The sequence below is a fragment of the Triticum dicoccoides genome, chromosome 4A (assembly GCF_002162155.2).
Source record: "Triticum dicoccoides isolate Atlit2015 ecotype Zavitan chromosome 4A, WEW_v2.0, whole genome shotgun sequence".
Lineage (NCBI taxonomy): Eukaryota > Viridiplantae > Streptophyta > Magnoliopsida > Poales > Poaceae > Triticum > Triticum dicoccoides.
Genome location: NC_041386.1, coordinates 239,105,954 through 239,130,399, shown reverse-complemented (window position 1 = coordinate 239,130,399; position 24,446 = coordinate 239,105,954). Strand labels below are relative to the sequence as shown.

The 24,446-nt window shown below is 45.2% G+C and overlaps 1 protein-coding gene across 1 annotated transcript; it reads right to left on the bottom strand.

Annotated features, from left to right (window-relative positions):
* Positions 1 to 11,147: 11,147 nt before the first annotated feature.
* Positions 11,148 to 12,746, bottom strand: LOC119288861 (desiccation/radiation resistance protein DR_1769-like). Its single transcript, XM_037568378.1, has 2 exons — positions 12,178 to 12,746; positions 11,148 to 11,200 (listed from the first exon to the last, which is right to left on the bottom strand). The coding sequence occupies exons 1-2, from the start codon at positions 12,546 to 12,548 to the stop codon at positions 11,167 to 11,169; spliced, it is 405 nt and encodes a 134-aa protein (XP_037424275.1). The 5' UTR covers positions 12,549 to 12,746; the 3' UTR covers positions 11,148 to 11,166.
* Positions 12,747 to 24,446: the final 11,700 nt, after the last annotated feature.

The following is a 24,446-nucleotide window of genomic DNA, read 5'->3' as shown; positions in this document are numbered from 1 at the left end:
GCCAGTGCAGGTGACGCAACCAAGCTCAAGGAGGAGCTCGATGAAGATCGTGTTCGTTGTGTTGTTTCGTTTCCAGTTGATCAGTAGTGGAGTCCAGTCGGGGCGATCGTGGATATTTTGCATTAGGGGTTGTCTTTCTTTATTTGGTTTATGTAGTCGGACCTTGATTGTATTCTGGATGATGTAATGCTATAATTATGTATTGTGTGAAGTGGCGATTGTAAGCCAATCTTTATCCCTTTCTTATTCAGTACATGGGATGTGTAAAGATTACCCTTCTTGTGACATGCCTACTATGCGGCTATGCCTCTAAGTCGTGCTCCGACACGTGGGAGATATAGCCGCATCGTGGGTGTTACAACTTGTCTATGAACTGTATAGGCAACTCAGAAGTCCTTTACCACGGACGCGGCTATTCGAATAGATCATGTTAACCCTGCAGGGGTGTACTTCTTCACACACTGTGACACCCGGATAATTAAGCTACAGTGAACCTCTGCTAATGATGCCACGTCACTTCCGTTACTGTTGCTAATCTCGCGTTAGTTCAAAACCGATTCAAAATCCAAATTCAAAAACAAGTCAAACAACTAAAGTTTTCAAAAGTCAAAACTAAAATGTTCTTATTTTGACAAATAATTCATAAGATATATTGGTGGAGAAAATAAGTCTTTATAAAATGTTTAAATGCACTAAACTAATTAAATCAGTAGCTATAACCAATAATTAAATGCTTTTTATAATAATAAAATATTAAACTAATTTATTTTGGAGCCCAAGTTATTGCGGTATTAGCATAAGTAGTAACACTATTTTAGGAACTAATTTTATATTTTATAAAACTATAGTAAATAGTAAATAAAATAAAACAGTAAAAAATAGATAAAGGAAAAACGAACCAAAAAATAAATAAAAAGAAGACATAAGGCCACCCCCTCTCCCATGGGCCTCGACCCACCATGGCACCACCTAGGCCGGCCCACCTGCCTACAACTACCCCCAGTCCATCGAACCCTAACCAATACCCAACTACCCACACTACCCCCGATCCTCTCTCCTCCCTCTTCCCCCTCGTTCCAGATCAGGCTCCGACCCGGTGCCCCGCTGCCCACCTCGCCGTCGGCGTTCCCCGACGCTGCTCGTCGTCTCCGGCACCATCCCGCCATTGCCGCCTCGACCCCGTCGCTCGCCTCCCCGTCCTCACCCCTCCTCGGTCCAGAACTGGATCGGGGCACGACCTCGACGCCGTCCCATGCCGCCTGCCGGAGCCTCCCGGTCTTCGTTGACTCACATCATCCTTGTCCTCCTCCCCAAGGGCCTCCCTCGAGCCTCGCCGCCCCCTAGTCACTACTCTTCCGTGAGGACATCAACCCCCTCTTCTACCCCTACCCCGCTTGACCCAGTGAGCTAGCACGAGCCGCTCCGCCCCTGACGTCCCCTCTCATGGCCTCACCGTGCACGCGACGTGCCGCCCGCCCGTCGCCGTGCTCTGTCGCCCGCACTGGCGCCTCGCTCGCGCCCAGCGCCTGTGGCGACCGCATCGACCCCGTCCGACACCGCGCACCCCCGCCCTCCTTCTCCTTCCGCCGCCGCTCACTCCTACCGCTGGCCGCGCACGGTCTATGGCCTTGCCGGCTCTGCCACCACCGCCACACTGGCCTGCGCCACCGCGGCCCCCCTCTCCTTCTTGTGCCTGCTGCCTTAGCACACGCACCCGTTGCACCTGCGCATCGCTCGTGCCCCGAGCCTCCCTCGTCGCGCGCCAGCCCCGGTGCACTGCTCCGGCCTCGTCGCTACTTCCTCGCCGATGCTGCCTCGCCGTTGCTGCCGTGCCGCCCCGGCAACCGCAGCCCCGCCTCCCCTCTCGCCAGCAGCCGATGCCCAGTCTACCTTATCGGCGCTGCTCGCGCGCCTGCGGCGGCCGCCCGGGTTCGCGCGTTAACGGGCGCCTGCCCGTCGCCCTCCTGCCCGCTAACCCGCTAAGGCCCTTTGTGCCTATGGCATGGGGGCCCCATGCCCTAGAACGTTTTTATAAAAAAAGAATAAAATGATAATAAGTAAATAAAAATATTAGATAGTTAATTAAATTAACTTAATTAATTATGTTTAATTAACCTAATTAACTACTATTAATTAACTAAACAGTCAATGACAGTGGGACCCACCTGTCAGGTTGACCAAGTCAACGGTCAACATTGACTGCTGACGTTATGCTGATGCATTAATTTATTTTCGGATTCAATTAATTTATTAAATACAGAAAATTGATTGAATCTTTTAAAATTAATATAAAATAAATCATAGCTCGGATGGAAAAACTTTGTACATGAAAGTTGCTCAGAACGATGACACGAATTCAAATACGCAATCCGCTCATTCGCCACACATCCCTAGCATAGCGAACGTGCAACTTTCCTCCTCTGGTCCGTCTGTCCGAAAATGCAAAACACCGGGAATACTTTCTCGAATGTTTCGCCCCTTCGCTAGTATCGCCTACTACCACGGTAGGGCACACCTAGCACCGCTCTTTGTCATGGCATGCATCGTCATGCATGTGTTTGCATTATATTTATTGTTTCTTGCCCCTCTTCTCTCATTAGACACCGAGATCGACGCAGCTGCTACCCAGTACGACACTGGTGTCGACGACCCCTCCTTCTTGCCAAAGCAACCAGGCAAGCCCCCCCTCCTGATCACCAGATATCGCATATTCTTCTCTCCTACTGCTTGCATTAAAGTAGTGTAACATGTTACTTCTTTCTATTAATCCTATTCTGGTGCATAGCCCGTCCTTGCTACTACTGTTGTTACCTTTACATGCAATCCTAAATGCTTAGTATATGATGCTAGTATTCCATTAGTGGCCCTACATTCTTGTCCATCTGCCATGCTATACTATCGGGCCATGATCACTCGGGAGGTGATCACGGGTATATACTTATATACATAATATATGTTAGTTGTGGTGACTAAAGTCGGGTTGGCTCGTAGAGTACCCGCGAGTGATTCATGGATTGGGACCAAAAGGACGTTTGTCCTGATGGCCCTCTGAGTGGACCTTTGTGGCGGAGCGACAGGGAAGGTTGAGACCACCTAGGAGAGAGGTGGACCTGGCCCTGGTCGGCATCTGTGATTACTTCAAAATAACACACTTAACAAGATCTTGGTATTTGATCTGAGTCTAGCCACTGGCCTATACGCACTAACCAACTACGCGGGGACAGTTATGGGCACTCGACGTCGTGGTAGCAGTTGAAGCCTTCATGACGTCAACGACTGAGCGGTGTGTGCCAGATTGGACCGTAAGCCTACGCTTATATTAAGGGGGCTAGGTCTGCTTCCGGCCGCGTATGCAACGTGCAGGTGTGCAATGGGCAATGGGCCTAGACCCCTGCGCGCATAGGATTTGTATCGGCGTGCTGACCTCTCTGTTGTGCCTAGGTAGGGCTGCGACATGTTGATCTTCCGAGGCGGGGAATGACCCAAGAAAGTGTTTCCGGCCAAAGGGGATCGAGCGTGTTGGGAAATGTGGTGCACCCCTGTAGGGAAGTTTATCTATTCGAATAGTCGTGTCCCTCGGTAAAAGGATGACCGGGAGTTGTACCTTGACCTTATGACAACTAGAATCGGATACTTAATAAAACACACCTTTTCAAGTGCCAGATACAACCAGGTGATCGCTCTCTCACAGGGCGACGAGGGAAGGATCACCGGGTAGGATTATGCTATGTGATGATACTTGGTTAACTTACCATCTACTCTCTTCTACTGCTTCAAGATGGGGTTGCCAGAAGCGTAGTCTTCGATAGGACTAGCTATCCCCCTCTTATTCTAGCATTCTGCAGTTCAGTCCACGTATACTACCCCTTTCATTGATACCAATGCATATGTAGTGTAGCTCCTTGCTTGTGAGTACTTTGGATGAGTACTCATGGTTGCTTTACTCCCCCTTCTCCCCCTTTCTATACCCGATTGTTGCAGCCAGACGTTGGAGCCCAAGAGCCAGATGCCACCGACGATGACACCTACTACACCGGAGGTGCCTACTACTACGTGCAGGCCTCCGACGATGACCTGGAGTAGTTTAGGAGGATCCCAGGTAGGAGGGCCTGCGCCTCTTTTGATCTGTATCCCAGTTTGTGCTAGCCATCTTATGGCAACTTGTTTACTTATGTCTGTACTCATATATTGTTGCTTCCGCTGACTCGTCTATGACCGAGCACTTGTACTCGAGCCAACGAGGCCCCTGGCTTGTATTATGATGTTTGTATGACTTATTTATGTTTTTACAGTTGTGATGTGATATCTTCCCGTGAGTCCCTGATCTTGATCGTACACGTTTGCGTGCATGATTAGTGTATGATTGAATCGGGGGCGTCACAAGTTGGTATCAGAGCCGACTGCCTGTAGGAATACCCCTTCCACACTCCTTGGCCAAAGTTGAGTCTAGTCACTGAAAAACTTTTACTAACATGGCTATGTGGCTTACGGGCCCACGTCGCCATTTGGTGGTATTAGGATCTTTTATTCCTCGACCTATACTCTGGGACTCTGATCTCTCTTCTATTCGGGTTTAAATGAATTTACTAACTCTGACCCTAGGTTCTCGTAACTACTTCCTCCCGGAGAGCCCCTTATCACAGATGATCTCCTACTGCACCAGAAGATTCTGAAGATACCCTCTGATGTTCTCTCGAGACTTTGTGCCCATCGGTTTTGCAATTACCTAGCACCGATATATCCCAATGGATAAATACATACGCTCGCTGTCCATACCTTCATTCCAAGATGCTCTTGTTATTACTAGATACCATGGAATATTTTCTAATATCTTGAGTTTTTACTCGATCACGTCATTTCTAGCCTGATCGGATATATCAGTATCGTGCTGATTTTAACTGTGCTACCTTGTCCTTATTCCTGGAGCATAATTTTCGACGATGAGCAAAGCTTACGTCAATTTTCCTCATCATATCATTTCGCCTTGAACAGCGAGCTTGGTTTCGAGTTTGTGTTGTACCATTGGTTCCAATAACCTTTCTCTTCACCATTGCTTTGTCTTGATGTCATCACCGATCGATTACATCTTGAAATCTCTTGACAAATGTGTCATGATCATCATCAACATTATGATCTCTTCCAAGATATCTATTGATTTCTTCATGGGAAATATCATCCTTGTCCCTTGGTAATTTGTGTTTTCATCGACTACTTCCTTGCCTTCATTCCAACACAAACTTGTTAGTGTTGTGGTTGTACCTTGAGTTCCTGGCTATCCAGCTTATCTTATGTCCTACCTTAAAGTAATACCATCTTATATATCAAGAATGTTGTGAGAATTTCACAACCTCTTAAGAATTCTTGATACAATTGATACATCTCGCCATCTACATTCATATCTTGGTCCCCGTGTTGTTTCTAATCGGAAACCCGACAATTGAACTATGATGTGCGAATTCAAAACTTCTAGCAACCCTATTGCTTTGGAGTTAATGGTCGACATTTCATTCTTAGACCATTGGTTATCAAATCACCATTCTAACATTGATCCTGCTACCTAAGCCCGTTTCGGGTGCACCTTTCAACCAATGATTAATTGTGTATGTTTCCCTCAAGCATACATCATTATATCATTTGATATGATAAATGTTATCTCCTTGTTCAAATAATTGTGGAGATCCATCTTTTGGAGACCTTGATGAATTTTCGCTGAGACCATCAGCCACCTCCTCATCCTCTCCTTGGATTAATGATGAACTCTTGTTTGGAACTTGCTTCCATAGTTCATTTCTCGAGAATCTTACAATGTCATCCCGTCAATTTGTGTTGCACCTTTTCTTCTCAGACATCCTGAGTCTGAGGTATCCTTACACCAATCCGATCTGAATCTTGGCCAAATATGATGGTTGGAACATATTTCCAAGAGTAATAACATTGGTCTTTATATGACCCGGTAAGGTGATGTCATGCCTAGCAAACCTGGCCGGAGGACCTATTGTTATAGCTTCCTTTTTAGCAAGGTTAGCCATTCTTCAATGAGGAAATTGTAAGACTTATTCTATAAAGTTGTTCCTGATGGATCCTTTGCTTGAAAACCATGTCAATGCTATCTCGAAGCATGTCTGTGGTACTGCAATTTTCAATAAGAACATTTGAAGCACAATGCTAGGTTTTCTTTATCAATTATCCAAACATTGTTGTATGGGTAATGTCATGAAATTCCTCTCCCCTTACCTAAATGGTTTCTACGTTCTATCATGTCAGGGATATCGTACTCTGCTTGTTCTTGGGAAAGATATACCCCTGGATAATGTGTTTAAACACATTTTCCTTTCCATTGTTCTATTTAATCTGATGATCACCTTTTCCTTCCATTGTTTTGTTTAACCTTTCTGGTGATCTATATGATCTAAGCAGTAATATTCTTCTGCTTATGTAAACATCTAGGTGTACAATCGTGTCGGTAAGACCCTGTTACTATTGTTGATGACATTCCGGTAACCACCGATGAACGAGACTTTACCTATTGGTCTGCCTCGTTCAACGAGCAGGAGAATGGTTCTCTTCGTCCCTCGCCCTTGGTACAGATGTTGTTACTGACACAACTGATAGGCTATCCTCTGGCATGCCTTGCTTACATGATCGTGCAAATCATCACCGCCTTCCTACTTTTAACCCACATGGTGGTCCCATAACCCAAAGTTCCATAAGATCAAACTCTGACTCTCCTGTACACCCCCTGTTCCCAAAGTTATTCCTCACGCTTGACTTCATATGTAATTCACGAGCCACCTTCCGTGTGATCATCCATTCTGGTCTTAAACACAATACTTATCTCGTTGCTTTGAACCCCTTTCACACTCTGTTTCAGGAAACAAACGATTGACTATCCGCTTGAAACTTCTTATGGTACCTTCTTACTTGGCTCTCGATATGTTTCATTCGTTCAACTCGAGAGATACTCTTGTGTTCATTCCTGGGATAACCCCAAATGGTTTCCCCTTATACCATTCCATCGTTGTAGAGCAGCCCCTTACCTATTCGTAAGTACAATAGAATTTTCGAAGAAAGGAGGACGACTTCATTATGATGACCTGGAGAAGAGGAATGAAGGCATCAACTTAATGGATCAACCTCTTCGAGAAAAGCAACCAAGACTGAGAAGACTCAATAGAATTTCGTAACCACATCTTTCCCTTACTCTACCTCTTAAATCTCGGGACGAGATTTCTTGTAGTGGAGGAGATTTGTGATGCCCGGATAATTAAGCTACACTGAACCTCTGCTAATGTTGCCAAGTCACCTCCGTTACTGTTGCTAATCTCACGTTAGTTCAAAACCGATTCAAAATCCAAATTCAAAAACAAGTCAAACAACTAAAGTTTTCAAAAGTCAAAACTAAAATGTTCTTATTGTGACAAATAATTCATAAGATATATTGGTGGAGAAAACAAGTCTTTATAAAATGTTTAAATGCACTAAACTAATTAAATCAGTAGCTATAACCAATATTTAAATGTTTTTTATAATATATAAAATATTAAAATAATTTATTTGGGAGCCCAAGTTATTGTGGCATTAGCATAAGTAGTAACACTATTTTAGGAACTAATTTTATATTTTATAAAACTATAGTAAATAGAAAATAAAATAAAACAGTAAAAAGAAAATAGATAAACCAAAAACGAACTAACACAATAAATAAAGAGAAGACAAAAGGCCACCCCCTCCCCCATGGGCCTCGGCCCACCAGGGCACCACCTAGGCCGGCCTACCCGCCTACAACTAGCCCCACTCCATCGAACCCTAACTGATACCCCACTAACCCCGATCCCCTCTCCTCCCTCTCTCTCCCTCGATCCAGATCTGGCTCCGACCCCGGTGCGTCGCTGCCCACCTCTCCGTCGGTGTTCCCCGACGCCGCTCGTCATCTCCGGCACCGCCCCGCCATCGCCGCCTCGACTCCGTCGCTCGCCTCCCCGTCCTCACCCCTCCCCGATCCAGAACTGGATCGGGGCACGACCTCGACGCCGTCTGACGCCGCCTGTCGAAGCCTCCCCGTCTTCTTCGACACACGTCATCCTCGTCCTCCTCCCCAAGGACCTCCCTCGAGCCTCGCCGTCCCCTGGTCTCTACTCGGACATGAGGACCCCAACCCCCCTCTTCTACCCCCTGCCCCACTCGACCCAGTGAGCTAGCACGAGTTGCTCCGCCCCTGACCTACCCCCTCGTGGCCTCGCCGTGCGCGCGACGCGCCGCACGCCCGTCGCCGTGCTCTGCCTCCTGCACCGGCGCCTCACTCGCGCCCAGCGCCCGTGGCGACCGCGTCGACCCCGTCCGAGACCGCGCACCCCTGCCCTCCTTCTCCTTCCGTCGCCGCTCGCTCCTACCGCTGGCCGCGCACGGGCCATGGCCTCGCCGACTCTGCCACCACCGACACACTGGCCTACGCCACCGCGGCCCTCCCTCTCTCGCTCGCGCCTGCTGCCTTAGCGTGCGCACCCGCCGCACATGTGCATAGCATGTGCCCCGATCCTCCCTTGCCGCACGCCAAGCCCGTTGCGCTGCTCCGGCCCCGCCTCTGCTGCCGCCCCGCCCGCCTCCGCCATTGCTACCGCGCCACCCCACCAACCGCAGCTTCGCATCCCCTCTCGCCAGCAGCTGGCACCTAGCATGCATTGTCGGCGCTGCTCGCGCGCCTACGGCGGCCGCCTGGGTTTGCCTGTGAACGGGCGCCTGCCCGACGCCCTCCTGCCAGCTAACCCGCTAAGGACCCTTTTGCCTATGGCATGGGGGCCCCATGCCCTAGAACATTTTTATAAAAAAGAATAAAATAATAATAAGTAAATAAAAATATTAGATAATTAATTAAATTAACTTAATTAATTATGTTTAATTAACCAAATTAACTACTATTAATTAACTAAATAGTCAATGACAGTGGGACCCACCTGTCAGGTTGACCAAGTCAACGGTCAACATTGACTGCTGACGTTATGATGATGCATTAATTTATTTTCGGATTAAATTATTTTATTAAATCCAAAAAATTGATTAAATCTTTTAAAATTAATATAAAATAAACCGTAGCTCGGATGGAAAAACTTTGTACATGAAAGTTGCTTAGAACGTCGAGACAAATTCGAATACGTAATCCGTTCGTCCGCTACACATCCCTAGCATAGAGAACATGCAACTTTCCTCCTCTGGTCTGTCTGTCCGAAAATGCGAAACACTGGGAATACTTTCTCAGATGTTTCCCCCCTTCGCCAGTATCGCCTACTACCGCATTAGGGCACACCTAGCACAACTCTTTGTCATGTCATGCATCATCATGCATATGTTTGCATTATATTTATTTTTTCTTCCCCCACTTCTCTCGTTAGACACCAAGACCGATGCTACTGCTACCCAGTTGTGACGCCCCCGATTTAATCGTACACTAATCATACATGCAAACGTGTACGATCAAGATCAGGGACTCACGGGAAGATATTACAACACAACTCTACAAATAAAAAAGTCATACAAGCATCATATTACAAGCCAGGGGCCTCGAGGTCTCGAATACAAGAGCTAGATCATAGACGAGTCAGCGGAAGCAACAATATCTGAGTACATACATAAGTTAAACAAGTTTGCCTTAAGAAGGCTAGCACAAACTGGGATACAGATCGAAAGAGGCATAGGCCTCCTGCCTGGGATCCTCCTAAACTACTCCTGATCGTCGTCAGTGGGCTGCACGTAGTAGTAGGCACCTCCCAAGTAGTAGTAGTCGTCATCGATAGTGGCGTCTGGCTCCTGGACTCCATCGTCTGGTTGCAACAACCGGGTACAGAAAGGGGGAAAAGGGGGAGCAAAGCAACCGTGAGTACTCATCCAAAGTACTCGCAAGCAAGGAGCTACACTACATATGTATGCATTGGTATCAAATGGAAAAAGGATATCATATGTGGACTGAACTGCAGAATGCCGGAATAAGAGGGGGACAGCTAGTCCTATCGAAGACTACGCTTCTGGTAACCTCCATCTTGCAGCAGGAGAAGAGAGTAGATGGTAAGTTCACCAAGTAGCATCGCATAGCATAATCCTAACCGATGATCCTCCCCTCGTCGCCCTGTGAGAAAGCGATCACTGGTTGTATCTGGCACTTGGAAGGGTGTGTTTTATTAAGTATCCGGTTCTAGTTGTCATAAGGTCAAGGTACAACTCCGGGTCGTCCTTTTAACGAGGGACACGGCTATTCGAATAGATAAACTTCCCTGCATGGGTGCACAACATATCCCAACACGCTCGATCCTTTTGTCCGGACACACTTTTCTGGGTCATGCCCGGCCTCAGAAGATCAACACGTCGCAGCCCTACCTAGGCACAACAGAGAGGTCAGCACGCCGGTCTAAATCCTATGGCGCAGCGGTCTGGGCCCATCGCCCATTGCACACCTGCACGTTGCGTACGCGGCCGGAGAGCAGACCTAGAAACCTCCATTACAAAGGAAGTTGCGTTACGCGGTCCAACCCGGCGCGCGCCGCTCAGTCCCTGACGTCACAAAGGCTTCGGCTGATACCACAACGTCGAGTGCCCATAACTTTCCCCGCGTAGATGGTTAGTGCGTATAGGCCAGTAGCCAGACTCAAATCAAATACCAAGATCTCGTTAAGCGTGTTAAGTATCCGCGAACGCCAACTAGGGCCAGGCCCACCTCTCTTCTAGGTGGTCTCAACCTGCCCTGTCGCTCCGCCTCGAAGTAACAGTCGGGGGCCGTCGGGAACTTAGGCCCACCACTACCTAGATGGAGCCACCTGCCCCTTCAGCCGCCATCTCCAAACAGTATCACCGGTAATGTAACAGTGTAAAGTATATAGTATATGGCCATGATCACCTCCCGAAGTGATCACGGCCCAGTAGTATAGCATGGCAGACGGACAAGAGTGTAGGGCCACTGATGGAACACTAGCATCCTATACTAAGCAGTAGGATAGCAGGTAAAGGTAACAACAGTAGTAGCAAGGACATGCTATGCAACATAATAGGATTAACGGAAAGCAGTAACATGCTACACTACTCTAATGCAAGCAGTATAGAGGAGAGTAGGCGATATCTGATGATCAAGGGGGAGGCTTGCATGGTTGCTCTGGCAAGTAGGAGGGGTCGTCAACACCGTAGTCATACTGGGTAGCAGCGGCGTCGGTCTCGGTGTCTAGCGAGAGAAGAGGGGGAAGAAACAATAAATATAAAAGCAAACATAAGCATGACGATGGAAGACATGACAATGTGCGGTGCTAGGGATGTCGTAACACGGTAAGAGGTGGTACCGGTGAAGGGGGGAAACATCTGAGAAATTATCCCCGGTGTTTCGCGTTTCCGGACAGATGAACTGGAGGGGGAAAGTTGTGAGTTCGATAGGTTAGGGATGTGTGATGGACGAACGGGCTGCGTACCCGGATTCATCTCGTTGTTCTGAGCAACTTTCATGTACAAAGTTTTTCCATCCGAACTACGGTTTATTTTATATTAATTTTCAAAGATTTATTCAATTTATGGATTTATTTATATTCCAAATTTAATCAGTAAATACTTTTGCCACATAATGCAGTGCCAGCCACAGTGTATGATGGGTGGTGTCAGGGTCAAAGTCAATAGTCCAGTCAGCAGTTAACTAGGTCAACGGTGACTGGTCAAACTGGCTGGTGGGACCCAGCTGTCATAGAGACAGGGTAAATTAACAGTTTAATTAAGTTAACAAATTAATTGGGGGGGCACATGTCATTGTCTTAGATATTTTTAAACAGGCTCTTAAATGAAATGGGTAAACATGTCATTTTCAGTAATTCATCTAAACAGTTTTATTAACTTCTAATTAGGTGGTTAAGGGAATGGTTAAACCGGGCGGCCCCACACGTCAGTGGGTCAACCTAGTGTTGGGACGTGTGTGCGCGTGAGTTCAGTGGACGGCGGCACACGCGGAGCCGCGGTTCCGGCAACCAAAAGGGTCATCCTGGGCGTCAAATGGTCAAGAGCGATGTGCCGCGTCGAGTCGTGCCTTTGCTTGGAGCTAGGGCGGCCGAAACTGCGTCGGGGGCAACGGAAGGCGGCGACTATGGTGGAACTCGCGTCAACCGGCTCTGGAGGGCACGGGGAGGAGTGGGAAGAGGTCAGGTGGAGCCGGATGCTCACATCGTTGTAGAGGAGGGCTCGGGGAGGCCGGATGGACCCTGCCGGTGAGGTCCGGCGGCTGGACGGGCCGGCAGGCGCGAGGTAGAGAAGCGGCGCGGGGACGACGGAGAAGCTGCGGGGCGGAGGTGGTAGCCCACAGGCGCGGGCGTGCTCGCCGGGGCCGCGGGGAGCCGCGGCGGACGCGACCGAGACGGCGAGGCGCCGGCACGGCAGTGGCGACGGAGGTGGGCACCGGTCGACGAGGGGTCTTCGGCGAGGGGAGCAAGGCGAGGGGAGGTCAGATCCGCGAGGGGCCTTCGGGATCCATCCATCTCCGGCAAGGAGGTGACTTGGCGCGGCACGGACACGAAGGACCAGGCAGGTGCGGCCATGGCAGGAGCTTCTGCGCAGCGGTGGCGCGAGGACGACGATAGGCGGCGAATCCCCGGGCGCGGGCGCGGCAACGGTGGTGGGGCTCCAGCGCGGCAGGGGCTGTGGATGGGGCGCAGGGCCTGTCTGCCCTGGCGTTGGGGGGAGGGTTGGATGTGTGCGGCGCTGGGAGAGAGACGAGGGAGAGAGGCGTGTGAGGAGTGGGGATCGTGGGGGAATTAGGTTACCTGGGGGGTAGCGAGGCCTTAGTAGGCCAGAGGCGCGCGGGCGGGCTGGCCTGTCTGGTCGGGTTGGGACCAGATGTGCCTAGCGGCCTAGTGGCCATGGGGGGTTACTTTTATTTAGTTTTGTTTTTCATTTCCCTTTTATCTATTTCCTATCTGTTTTATTACATCCATCAGTTTATTTTAGTTTTGTAAAATACATTATTAGTTTTACAAATTACACCATGACCACGAAACTTTAAACCCCAATTAAAAGAGTTTAATATTTTATAACTAATAAAGGACATTTATTTAATTGTTTAAGTCGTTATCTTATTTAATATAGTGCATTTAAATAATTTATTAAAATGTGGTTTTACCTCCAATGTTTTCTAGGGATTATTTGTCACACAGAGAACATTTTAGTTCTAACATCTGAAAACTTTTATCGTTTGACTTTAATTCAAATTTAGATTTGAACCAGTTTTGAACTAACGCGAGATTAACAACAGTATCGGAGGTGACGTGGCATCACTAGTAGAGGTTTACTGTAGCTTAATTATCCGGGCGTCACACCAGTACGACTACGGTGTCGACGACCCCTCCTTCTTGCCAGAGCAACCAGGCAAGCCCCCTGATCACTATATATCGCCTATTCTTCTCTCTACTGCTTGCATTAGAGTAGTGTAACGTGTTATTGCTTTCCGTTAATCCTATTCTGATGCATAGCCTGACCTTGCTACTATTGTTGTTACCTTTACCTGCAATCCTAAATGTTCAGTATAGGATGCTAGTATTCCATCAGTAGCCCTACATTCTTGTCCGTCTACCATGCTATACTGTTGGGCCGTGATCACTCGGGAGGTGACCACGGGTATATACTTATATACATAATATATGTTACTTGTGGTGACTAAAGTCGGGTCGGCTCGTAGAGTACCCATGAGTGATTCACGGATTGGGACTGAAAGGACGTTTGTCCTGACGGCCGTTTGAGCGGACCTTTGTGGCGGAGCGACACGGAAGGTTGAGACCACCTAGGAGAGAGGTGGTCCTGGCCCTGGTCGGCGTCCGCGATTAGTTCAAAATAACACGCTTAACAAGATCTTGGTATTTGATTTGAGCCTAGCCACTGGCCTATACGCACTAACCAATTACGCGGGGACAATTATGGGCACTCGACGTCGTGGTATCAGTTGAAGCCTTCGTGATGTCAGCGACTAAGCGGCGCACGCCGGATTGCATCGTAAGTCTGCGCTTGTATTAAGGGGGGCTAGGTCTACTTCCGGCCACGTACGCAACGTGCAGGTGTGCAATGGGCGATGGGCCCATACCCCTACGTGCATAGGTTTTAAACCGGCGTGTTGACCTCTCTGTTGTGCCTAGGTAGGGCTGCGACATGTTGATCTTCCGAGGCCGGGCATGACCAGGAAAGTGTGTCTGGCCAAAGGGGATCGAGCGTTTTGGGAAATGTGGTGCACCCTGTAGGGAAGTTTATCTATTCGAATAGTCGTGTCCCTCGGTTAAAGGATGACCCAGAGTTGTACCTTGACCTTATGACAACTAGAACCGGATACTTAATAAAACACTCCTTTTCAAGTGCCAGATAAAACCCGATGATCTCTCTCTCACAGGGCGACGAGGGGAGGGTCGCCGGGTAGGATTATGTTATGAGATGATACTTGGTTAACTTACCATCTACTCTCTTCTACTGCTTCAAGATGGAGGCTACCAGAAGCATAGTCTTCGATAGGACTAGCTATCCCCCTCTTATTCTGTCATTCTGCAGTTCAGTCCACATACACTACCCCTTTCATTGATACCAATGCATATGTACTGTAGCTCCTTGCTTGCGAGTACTTTGGATGAGTACTCACAGTTGCTTTGCTCCCCTTTTTCCCCCTTTCTATACCCGATTGTTGCGACCAGACGTTGGAGCCCAGGAGCCAGACGCCACAGATGATGACTCCTACTACTACGTGCAGGCCGCCGACGATGACTAGGAGTAGTTTAGCAAGATCCAGGCAGGAGGCATGCGCCTCTTTCAATCTGTATCCCAGTTTGTGCTAGCCATCTTATGGCAACTTGTTTACTTATGTCTGTACTCAGATATTGTTGCTTCCACTGACTCGTCTATGATCGAGCACTTGAATTCAAGCTGTCGTGGCCCCTGGCTTGTATTATGATGCTTGTATGACTTATTTATGTTTTTAGAGTTGTGTTGTGATATCTTCTCGTGAGTCCCTGATCTTGATCGTACACGTTTGCGTGCATGATTAGTGTATGATTGAATCGGGGGCGTCACACACACGCTCTCACCACTTATCGTCGTTTACACGACATGTACTCGACAACCTTCAAGCGGAAGCCCAGCGAGGGTGTCGGCCACGACCTGACTAACCACACAAGTCTCTAGTCCAGGTTTATCGCCTATTCGGGTTCCATCCACAAGGAGATTTCTACCTCTTAAGCATTGCGTTGCTTTTCCCTTGAAGAGGAAAGGGTGATGTAGCAAAGTAGCATAAGTATTTCCCTTAGTTTTTGAGAACCAAGGTATGAATCCAGTAGGAGGCCACACGCAAGTCCCTGGTACCTACACAAACAAATAAGAACCTCGCAACCAACGCGATAAAGGGGTTGTCAATCCCTTCACGGTCACTTACGAGAGTGAGATCTGATAGAGATGATAAGATAATATTTTTGGTATTTTTATGATAAAGATTAAAAGTAAAGATTGCAAAATAAAAGGTAATAGAAATAGCTTGTTGACGGAAGATTAATATGATGGAGAATAGACCCGGGGGCCATAGGTTTCACTAGTGGCTTCTCTCAAGATAGTATAAGTATTACCGTGGGTGAACAAATTACTATCGAGCAATTGATAGAAAAGCGAATAATTATGAGAATATCTAGGCATGATCATGTATATAGGCATCACGTCCGTGACAAGTAGACCGACTCCTGCCAGCATCTACTACTATTACTCCACACATCGACCGCTATCCATCATGCATCTAGAGTATTAAGTTCATAAGAACAGAGTAACGCATCAGGTAAGATGACATGATGTAGAGGGATAAACTCAAGAAATATGATATAAACCCCATCTTTTTATCTTCGATGGAAACAATACAATACGTGGCGTTTCCCTTTCTGTCACTGGGATCGAGCACCGCAAGATTGAACCCAAAGCTAAGAACTTCTCCCATTGCAAGAAAGATCAATCTAGTAGGCCAAACCAAACTGATAATTCAAAGAGACTTGCAAAGATAACCAATCATACATAAAATATTTCAGAGAAGAATCAAATATTGTTCAAGGATAGACTTAATCATAAACCCACAATTCATCGGATCTCGACAAACATACCGCAAAAAGAGTTACATCGAATAGGTCTCCAAGAAGATCGAGGAGAACTTTGTATTCAGATCCAAAGAGAGAGAAGAAGCCATCTAGCTAATAAATATGGACCCGAAGGTCTGAAGTAAACTACTCACACATCATCGGAGGGGCCATCGAGTTGATGTAGAGGCCCTCCGTGATCGATGCCCCCTCCGTCGGAGCTCCGAAAAAGGCACCAAGATGGGATCTCTTGGGTACAAAAGGTTGCGGCGGTGGAAATAGGGTTTCGTGGCGCTCCTGGTTGTTTTCAGGGTATATGAGTATATATAGGAGGAACAAGTAGGTCGGTTGAGCCACGAGGGGCCCATGAGGGGGGAGGGCGCGCCTAGGGGGGTAGGCGCGCCCCTGTCTCGTGGACACCTCGTTTGTTTCTTGACGTCCACTCCAAGTCCTCTGGATCATGTTTGTTCCAAAAATCACGTTCCCGAAGGTTTCATTCCGTTTGGACTCCATTTGATATTCCTTTTCTGCGAAACACTAAAATAGGAAAAAAACAGCAATTTGCTCTGGGCCTTGGGTTAATAGGTTAGTCCCAAAAATAGTATAAAAGTGTAAAATAAAGCCCATTAAACATCCAAAAAAGAATATATAATAGCATGGAACAATCAAAAAATTATAGATACATTGGAGATGTATCAAGCATCCCCAAGCTTAATTCCTGCTCGTCCTCGAGTAGGTAAATGATAAAGACAGAATTTTGATGTGGAATGCTTTCTAGCATATTCTTCAATGTAATTTTCTCTATTGTGGCATGAATGTTCAGATCCGAAAGATTCAAGATAAAGTTTTAATGTTGACATAAAAATAATAATACTCCAAGTATGCTAACCAAGAAATTATGTCTTATCAAAATAACATAGCCAAAGGAAGCTTATCCCTACAAAATCATATAGTTTGGCCATGCTTCATTGTCGTCACACAAAATACTCTCATCATGCACAACCCCAATGACAAGCCAAGCAATCGTTTCATACTTAGCCTTTTCAGACTCTTTCAACTTTTATGCAATATATGAGCGCGAGCCATGGACATAGCACTATGGGTGGAATAGAATATAATGATTGAGGTTGTGTGAGAAGACAAAAAGGGAGAAAGTCTCACATTGACGCGGCTAATCAATGGGCTATGGAGATACACACCGATTGATGGCAATGCAAGGAGTAGGGATTGCCATGCAACGGATGCACTAGAGCTATAGGTATATGAAAGCTCAAAAAGAAACTAAGTGGGTGTGCATCCAACTTGCTTGCTCACGAAGACCTAGGGCATTTGAGGAAGCCCATCATTGGAATATACAAGCCAAGTTCTATAATGAAAAAATTTCCACTAGTATATGAAAGTGACAAAATAAGAGACTCTCTATCATGAAGATCATGGTGCTACTTTGAAGCAAAAGTGTGGAAAAAGGATAGTAACATTGTCCCTTCTCTCTTTTTCTCTCATTTTTTTATTTGGGTCTTCTTTTCTCTCTTTTTATGGCCTCTTTTTTTCGTCCGGAGTATCATGCTGACTTGTGGGGGAATCATAGTATCCATCATCCATTCCTCACATGGGACAATGCTCTAATGATGATCATCACACTTTTGTTTATTTACAACTCAAGAATTACAAATCGATACTTAGAACAAAATATGACTCTATGTGAATGCCTCCGGCGGTGTACCGGGATTGCGATGAATCAAGAGTGACATGTATGAAAAATTAAGCATGGTGGCTTTTGCCACAAATACGATGTCAACTACATGATCATGCAAAGAAATATGACAAGGATGATGTGTGTCATAATAAATGGAACGGTGGAAAGTTGCATGGCAATATATCTCGGAATGGCTATGGAAATGCCATAATAGGTAGCTATGGTGGCTGTTTTGAGGAAGATATAAGGAGAGCGTATCATATCACGGGGTTTGGATGCACCGGCGAAGTTTGCACCAACTCTCAAGATGGGAAAGGGCATTGCACGGTACCGAAGAGGCTAGCAATGATGGAAGGGTGAGAGTGCATATAATCCATGGACTCAGCATTAGTCATAAAGAACTCACATACTTATTGCAAAAATCTACAAGTAATCGAAACCAAGCACTACGCGCATGCTCCTAGGGGGATAGATTGGTAGGAAAAGACCATCGCTCATCCCCGACCACCACTCATAAGGAAAGCAATCAAAGAACACCTCATGCTTCAAATTTTTCACATAACGTTTACCATACGTGCATGCTACGGGACTTGCAAACTTCAACACAAGTATTTCTCAATTTCACAATTACTCAACTAGCACACTTCTAGTATTACCACCTTTATATCTCAAAACAACTATCAAGCATCCAACTTCTCTTAGTATTTAAAATTTGTAACCAAAGCATATTACCATGGTGTTCTAAAGGACTCTCAAAATAATATAAGTGAAGCATGAGATATCAATTATTTCTATAAAATAGAACCGCCGCCCCGCTCTAAAAGATATAAGCGAAGCACTAGAGCAAAATTATCCAACTCAAAAGATATAAGTGAAGCACATAGAGTATTCTAATAATTACAATTCACGTGCCTCTCTCCCAAAGGTGTGTACAGCAAGGATGATTGTGGTAAACTAAAAATCAAAGACTCAAGTCATACAAGACGCTCCAAGCAAAACACTTATCATGTGGTGAATAAAAATATAGCTCCAAGTAAAGTTACCGATGGACAAAGATGAAAGAGGGGATGCCTTCCGGGGTATCCCCAAGCTTAGGATTTTGGTTGTCCTTGGATTTTACCTTGGGGTGCCTTGGTCATCCCCAAGCTTAGGCTCTTGCCACTCCTTGTTCCATAATCCATCAAATCTTTACCCAAAACTTGAAAACTTCACAACACAAAACTTAAAAGAAAATCTCGTGAGCTCCGTTAGTAAAAGAAAACAAACCACCACTTCAAGGTACTGTAATGAACTCATTATTTATTTATATTGGTGTTAAACCTACTGTATTCCAAATTCTCTATGGTTCATAACCTCCGATACTAGCCATAGATGCATCAAAATAAGCAAACAACACACGAAAAACAGAATCTGTCAAAAACAGAACAGTCTGTAGTAATCTGTAGGTTTCGAATACTTCTGTAACCCCAAAAACTCAAAAATAAATATCTGGACGTGAGTAATTTATCTATTAATCATCTTCAAAAAGAATTAACTAAATAGCACTCTCCAGTAAAAAAATGGCAGCAAATCTTGTGAGCGCTAAAGTTTCTGTTTTTTACAGCAAGATCGCAAAGACTTTCCCCAAGTCTTCCCAAAGGTTCTACTTGGCACAAACACTAATTAAAAGCATAAAACCACACCTAAACAGAGGCTAGATGAATTATTTATTACTAAACAGAACTAAAAAGCAAGAAACAAAAATAAAATTGGGTTGCCTCCCAACAAGCGCTATCGTTTAATGCCCCTAGCTAGGCATTGATAATTTCAATGATGCTCACATGAAAGACAAGAATTGAAGCACAAAGAGAGCATCATGAAACACTTGACAAACACATCTAAGTCTAATATACTTCCTATGCATAGGCATCTTATAGGCAAACAAATTATCATAGCAAGCAAAAACTAGCATATGCAAGGAAGCGAAAAGAAACAATAGCAATCTCAACATAACAAGAGGTAATTTAGTAACATGAAAATTTCTACAATCATATTTTACTCTCTCATAATAATTACATGTGGGATCATAAGAAAATTCAACAAAATAGCTATCACATAAAATATTTCCAACATGATCCACATGTATGCAAAGTTGACACTCTTCCAAAATAGTGGGATTAACATTAACTAAAGTCATGACCTCTCCAAACCCACTTTTATCAAAAACTTCATAAGATTTAACATTCTCCAAATATGTGGGATCTAAAGTTGACACTCTTCCAAACCCACTTTCAATATAATTGCAAACATTATTGTCAATCTCATATTCATCATGAGGCTTAAATAAATTTTCAAGATCATAAGAAAAATCACCCCAATCATGATCATTGCAACAAGTAGAGGACATAGCAAAACTATCATCCCCAAACTTAGGGTTTTGCATATTATTAGCACATTGACATTAATATAATTTATAATAACATCATTGCAATCATGCTTTTCATCGAAGGAACTATCAAGTATGGGTGCAATAGTAACGATCTCATGTTTAACATAAGGAACTATAGCAAATTCATCTTCATAAATATTGGAATCATGGCCACAAGAATAGCAAGCATCATGTTCATCAATGAATATTTCAATCAAATCATCGGAATCATAATTATCTATAGATTCATGCATATCATTATTTTCTTTTGAAGCAATGGTCATTTTTTCAATAAATGCTTTGACATGGACATTATGAGCATAGTTTTCATACCAATATTTAAGTATGTCAAAATTTTCAGATTCCTAGAGAGTAACACCATACTTTTCAATCAAAGAAGCAACTTCATAAGCACCCTTAAAAGCAACAAATTATTCAATTTGTTCGATATCATAGTAACTAAAAACAGCCTTTGCATAAGAAGACAAGATTTAATTATCATTAAGCTCCCATAGGTAGGGGGTGTTTTTTAGGGTTCTTAGAACAACAAGTAAGATCACAAATTTCACAAAGATTCCAAGCATAACATAGCAATATGTTTATTTGATCCCATAGGAGTCTCCCTTTTTCAGGCAAACGGTGACGCACAAAATGAGCATGATCATCTAAAGATTTCCCATCAACTAGGCTAGTTGGGGTTTCAGCACGAGCGCATAAGGATCAAAGATGATCCAAGTAGAACACTTTAAGTGGATCCATATCAATAGATTTTTAGCAAGCAAAGATGCAAGCAAATAGAAGGCACATGGAAACACAAAGAAATATATATACGGGGAGAAGGCGAACGGAAAAAGGGCAAATAAAACGGCAAGGGTAAAGTGGGGGAGAGGAAAACGAGAGGCAAATGGCAAATAATGTAATGCGAGGGATAAGAGTTTGTGATGGGTACTTGGTATGTCTTGACTTGTGCGTAGACTCCCCGGCAATGGCGCCAGAAATCCTTCTTGATACCTCTTGAGCACTGCGTTGGTTTTCCCTTGAAGAGGAAAGGGTGATGCAGCAAAGTAGCGTAAGTATTTCCGTCAATTTTTGAGAACCAAGGTATCAATCCAATAGGAGGGCACACGCAAGTCCCTCGTACCTACACAAACAAATAAGAACCTCGCAACCAACATGATAAAGGGGTTGTCAATCCCTTCATGGTCACTTACGAGAGTGAGATCTGATAGAGATAATAAGTAATATTTTTGATATTTTTATGATAAAGATTAAAAGTAAAGACTGCAAAATAAAAGGTAATAGAAATAGCTTGTTGACGGAAGATTAATATGATGGAGAATAGACCCGGGGGCCATAGGTTTCACTAGTGGCTTCTCTCAAGATAGTATAAGTATTACCGTGGGTGAACAAATTACTATCGAGCAATTGATAGAAAAGCGAATAATTATGAGAATATCTAGGCATGATCATGTATATAGGCATCACGTCCGTGACAAGTAGACCGACTCCTGCCAGCATCTATTACTATTACTCCACACATCGACCGCTATCCATCATGCATCTAGAGTATTAAGTTCATAAGAACAGAGTAACGCATCAGGTAAGATGACATGATGTAGAGGGATAAACTCAAGCAATATGATATAAACCCCATCTTTTTATCCTAGATGGAAACAATACAATACATGTCGTTTCCCTTTCTCTCATTGGGATCGAGAACCGCAAGATTGAACCCAAAGCTAAGCACTTCTCCGATTGCAAGAAAGATCAATCTAGTAGGCCAAACCAAACTGATAATTCGAAGGGACTTACAAAGATAACCAATCATACATAAAATATTTCAGAGAAGAATCAAATATTGTTCATAGATAGACTTGATCATAAACCCACAATTCATCGGATCTCGGCAAACATACCGCAAAAAGAGTTACATCGAATAGATCTCCAAGAAGATCGAGGAGAACTTTGTATTGAGATCCAAAGAGAGAGAAGAAGCCATCTAGCTAATAAATATGGACCCGAAGGTCTGAAGTAAACTACACACACATGATCAGAGGGGCCATGGAGTTGATGTAGAGGCCCTCCATGATCGATGCCCCCTCCGGCGGAGCTCCAAAAAAGGCCCCAAGATGGGATCTCTTGGGTACAGAAGGTTGCGGCGGTGGAAATAGGGTTTCATGGTGCTCCTGGTTGTTTTCAGGGTTTATGAGTATATATAGGAGGAAGAAGTAGGTCGGCTGAGCCACGAGGGGCCCATGAGGGGGGAGGGCGCAACAACGGGGTAGGCGCGCCCCCTGCCTCGTGGACTCCTCGTTTGTTTCTTGACGTCCACTCCAAGTCCTTGGATCACGTTTGTCCCAAAAATCACGTTCCCGAAGGTTTCATTCCGTTTGGACTCAGTTTGATATTCCTTTTCTACGAAACACTGAAATAGGCAAAAAAACAACAATTTGCATTGGGCCTTGGGTTAATAGGTTAGTCCCAAAAATAATATAAAAGTGTAAAATAAAGCCCATTAAACATCCAAAACAGAATATATATATATATATATATATATATATATAATAGCATGGAACAATCAAAAATAATAGATACGTTGGAGATGTATCAGAGATCCGACCGGGGTTTCACTCACGGCCCCAAACGATAAGAGTAGGGTTCCCGAGGCACCAAACAGGCGTCCTGGTACACTATGCCTCATGTCTCTACCGCATCATAGCCCACCCCTAGGGTCAGCGCTATGCACGGCCCCCAACACATATCCTACAAACACCAGAAACTAGTTGCAACTCATGGACAGAGATCAAGGCGATTAATAAGTCAAGAGGGGAACTTAAGCATTCCAATGCGTGGTAGTAGTTGTTCATGGATCACAAACACAGAACTCAGTTCCTGAGGATGGTTTCAATGAGAAAACCCACCATGTACTCCTACATGGCCTCTCACCGCTACCTTTACCAAATCGTGTTCACACACTCAGCTCTCAACAGGACGACATGTTCACCACATTCCAATTCATCCCCGATGAATCAGACCTGACTCAACTCTAAGCAGTAGCAGGCATGACAACAAGCATGAATGAGTAGGCACATCAGGGCTCAAACAACTCCTACTCATGATAGTGGGTTTGATCTATTTACTGTGGCAATGACAGGTCATGCAGAGGAAAAGGGGTTCAACTACCGCAACATGTAACAGTTGAAGCATTGTTGTCCTAATGCAGTAAAAGAGAGCAGAGGCGGGAGAGTGGGATTTTATCGTAATGAACAAGGGGTTTTTGCTTGCCTGGCACTTCTAAAGATAGTAATAGCTCTTCATTGGTGTCATCGAACTCATCGTCGGAACCACGTCTACTGAGAGGGGACAATCAATGGCAAACGAGAGGGAACACAATCAATGTAATGCAACAATATGATGCATGAATATGACATGTCAATATGCGGTGATTCGAGCTAATGCAGCTAGCAACAAGTTAAATGAAGTTGGTTTGAACCCAAGGTTCAAATTCAAACCCCATATGTGAAATTCAAATGCCATTTATTTGATTTTTCCAATTCAGCAACTATAAGTTGTTCCAACATGCATGAAAAAGGTACGGATGGATAGATTGAATTTTTCTGATCATTTTTCATTTATAAATTATTTCATTCTGAGCTATAGATTATTTTCTATGATTTTTTTGAAGTTCAAATATTTTCTAGATTTTTCTGGTTATTTAGAATTAAACAAAATCCAGTAAATAATTTACTGCGTCAGCATGACATCATGCCGACGTCATCGGTCAAAGGAGCGGCCCAGGTCAAACTAACCAGTGGGTCCCATGTGTCAGTTACTAACTAAACTATACTTGTTTAATTAGCACTAATCCTAGATTAATTAGTAGGGCCTGGCTCGCGTGTCAGTAAACCAGGGGGGTCAAATCCCTGGTCAAACCGGGGCTAACCCACCGGCGTTTAGCCGCCGGTGTCGACCAGACGTAGTGGAGGGCTCGGGATCGCTCCATGGGCGCCCAAACGAGCGGCGGAGGGCACCCGCGGGGAGCTGGAGCTCTCCCGCATCCAGTGCAGCAAGCAGAAGCAGCTGGGGTGGCTGGAGCTCGTCGGAAACGAGCTCGACGCGGCGGCCAGCATTCGGGTGCGCATGGCGGAGCGGCTGCGGTGGTCGTGGCGGCGCGTACGTGGCACCTGCGACATCTACACGAGGCGGCGAGCATGTTAGACATAGCGCCCGGACCATTTGGTCGCCGGGGTTG

What these genes read in the sequence shown, in the direction of transcription:
- LOC119288861 (XM_037568378.1), bottom strand. Translation starts at nt 12,548, where the DNA reads ATGGCCGCACCTGCCTGGTCCTTCGTGTCCGTGCCGCGCCAAGTCACC. An exon ending in GAGCCCTCCTCTACAACGAT is followed by an intron (nt 11,201 to 12,177) that starts GTGAGCATCCGG and finishes TTCTCTCGCTAG; the next exon opens with ACACCGAGACCGACGCCGCT.